A 1,387-nucleotide genomic window follows, 5' to 3' on the forward strand; every position below is an offset into this window, starting at 1 on the left:
AAATAAAGTTTGTACAAAGTTAAAATAAAGTTTGTACAAAGAGGAAATAAAGTTTGTACAAAGTTAAAATAAAGTTTGTACAAAGTTAAAATAAAGTTTGTACAAAGAGGAAATAAAGTTTGTACAAAGTTAAAATAAAGTTTGTACAAAGTAAAATAAAGTTTGTACAAAGAGGAAATAAAGTTTGTACAAAGTTAAAATAAAGTTTGTACAAAGTTAAAATAAAGTTTGTACAAAGTTGAAATAAAGTTTGTACAAAGAAGAAACAGCGATGCGTTTCTCACCAGCAGAGCTCGTCCTTTAGTTTCTATAGGCAGCAGAAAGTTTCCGATAGCGCAGATTCCACAGGCCACAGCGAACGGAGTGAGAGCCTGAATCACTGACTGAGACATCAACACCTGAAGGACACACAGAGTGACATCAGCAGCAGAAACACCTGAAGACTCACCTGAGGGGATTCTGGTCAGGACGGTGAACCCACCTGAGCGATGAACGGAGCGATCATTCCTCCGATACGACTGAACGACGTACAGAAGCCCATCCCCAGAGACCGAGCCACAGTGGGATACACCTGAGAGACAAAGAACACCTGTTACCTGAGACCTGGATCAATACACACCTCCACTAAAACCAGCAGACTCAGACTTACCTCAGCGGTGTAAATATAAACCACATTAAAGTTCATGGAGACCAGAGACCGGAGCAGGAACAGCAACACCGTGAACCCAAACCTGGAGAGATAAACAGGGACAGGAGGTCTTTATAAACCTGGACCCAGTTAGACTCAAGGACCACATAAACCTGGACCCAGTCACACAGGAGGTCCTCATAAACCTGCACACAGTGAGACGGGAGGACTTTATAAACCTGTTCCCAGAAGTCGTCTCTAAAGTTCTTACATGGTGGTGCAGATGTTGACCAACATGAACAAAATGGCCGACAGCAGCTGCAGCACCATCAGACTGATCTTCCGTCCCCAGATGTTCAGCATGCAGATGTTTAACGGGACCACTGGGGGGACAGAAGAGGAGAGGATCAGGTCTGTGCCACACTGGAACCCTAACATCAGCACACAAGTCCTAAAAGTAGATCCAGAGCACACAATTAACCCACTGAGACAGAAATATCATACTGGCTCATTTACTCATTCAGGAAAATAATACACTGCTCAAAAAAATAAAGGGAACACTAAAATAACACATCCTAGATCTGAATGAATGAAATAGTCTCATTAAATACTCCTTTCTTTACATAGTTGAATGCGCTGACAACAAAATCACACAAAAATTATCAATGGAAATCAAATTTATCAACCCATGGAGGTCTGGATTTGGAGTCACACTCAAAATCAAAGTGGAAAACACTACAGGCCGATCCAACTTTGATG

General features: G+C 41.6%; 3 protein-coding genes across 3 annotated transcripts in view; 1 reads left to right on the top strand and 2 right to left on the bottom strand.

The window, feature by feature from the left end:
* The window catches only part of LOC123971238 (NLR family CARD domain-containing protein 3-like), a 427,855-nt gene that overhangs the window by 171,863 nt on the left and 254,605 nt on the right, over positions 1-1,387 (top strand). The window lies entirely within an intron of this gene.
* Positions 1-1,387, bottom strand: part of LOC123971220 (NACHT, LRR and PYD domains-containing protein 12-like) — a 524,333-nt gene that overhangs the window by 34,830 nt on the left and 488,116 nt on the right. The gene's annotated exons all lie outside the window — the stretch shown is intronic.
* The window catches only part of LOC123970392 (putative transporter SVOPL), a 13,966-nt gene that overhangs the window by 3,318 nt on the left and 9,261 nt on the right, over positions 1-1,387 (bottom strand). The window contains exons 8-11 of the mRNA XM_046048422.1: positions 900-1,011; positions 650-731; positions 482-571; positions 257-398 (exon numbers count right to left, since the gene is read on the bottom strand). Of these exons, the coding sequence (XP_045904378.1) occupies positions 257-398; positions 482-571; positions 650-731; positions 900-1,011 (426 nt within the window). The remainder of the gene's footprint in view (positions 1-256; positions 399-481; positions 572-649; positions 732-899; positions 1,012-1,387) is intronic.

The sequence above is a fragment of the Micropterus dolomieu genome, linkage group LG01 (assembly GCF_021292245.1).
Source record: "Micropterus dolomieu isolate WLL.071019.BEF.003 ecotype Adirondacks linkage group LG01, ASM2129224v1, whole genome shotgun sequence".
NCBI classification, from domain to species: domain Eukaryota; kingdom Metazoa; phylum Chordata; class Actinopteri; order Centrarchiformes; family Centrarchidae; genus Micropterus; species Micropterus dolomieu.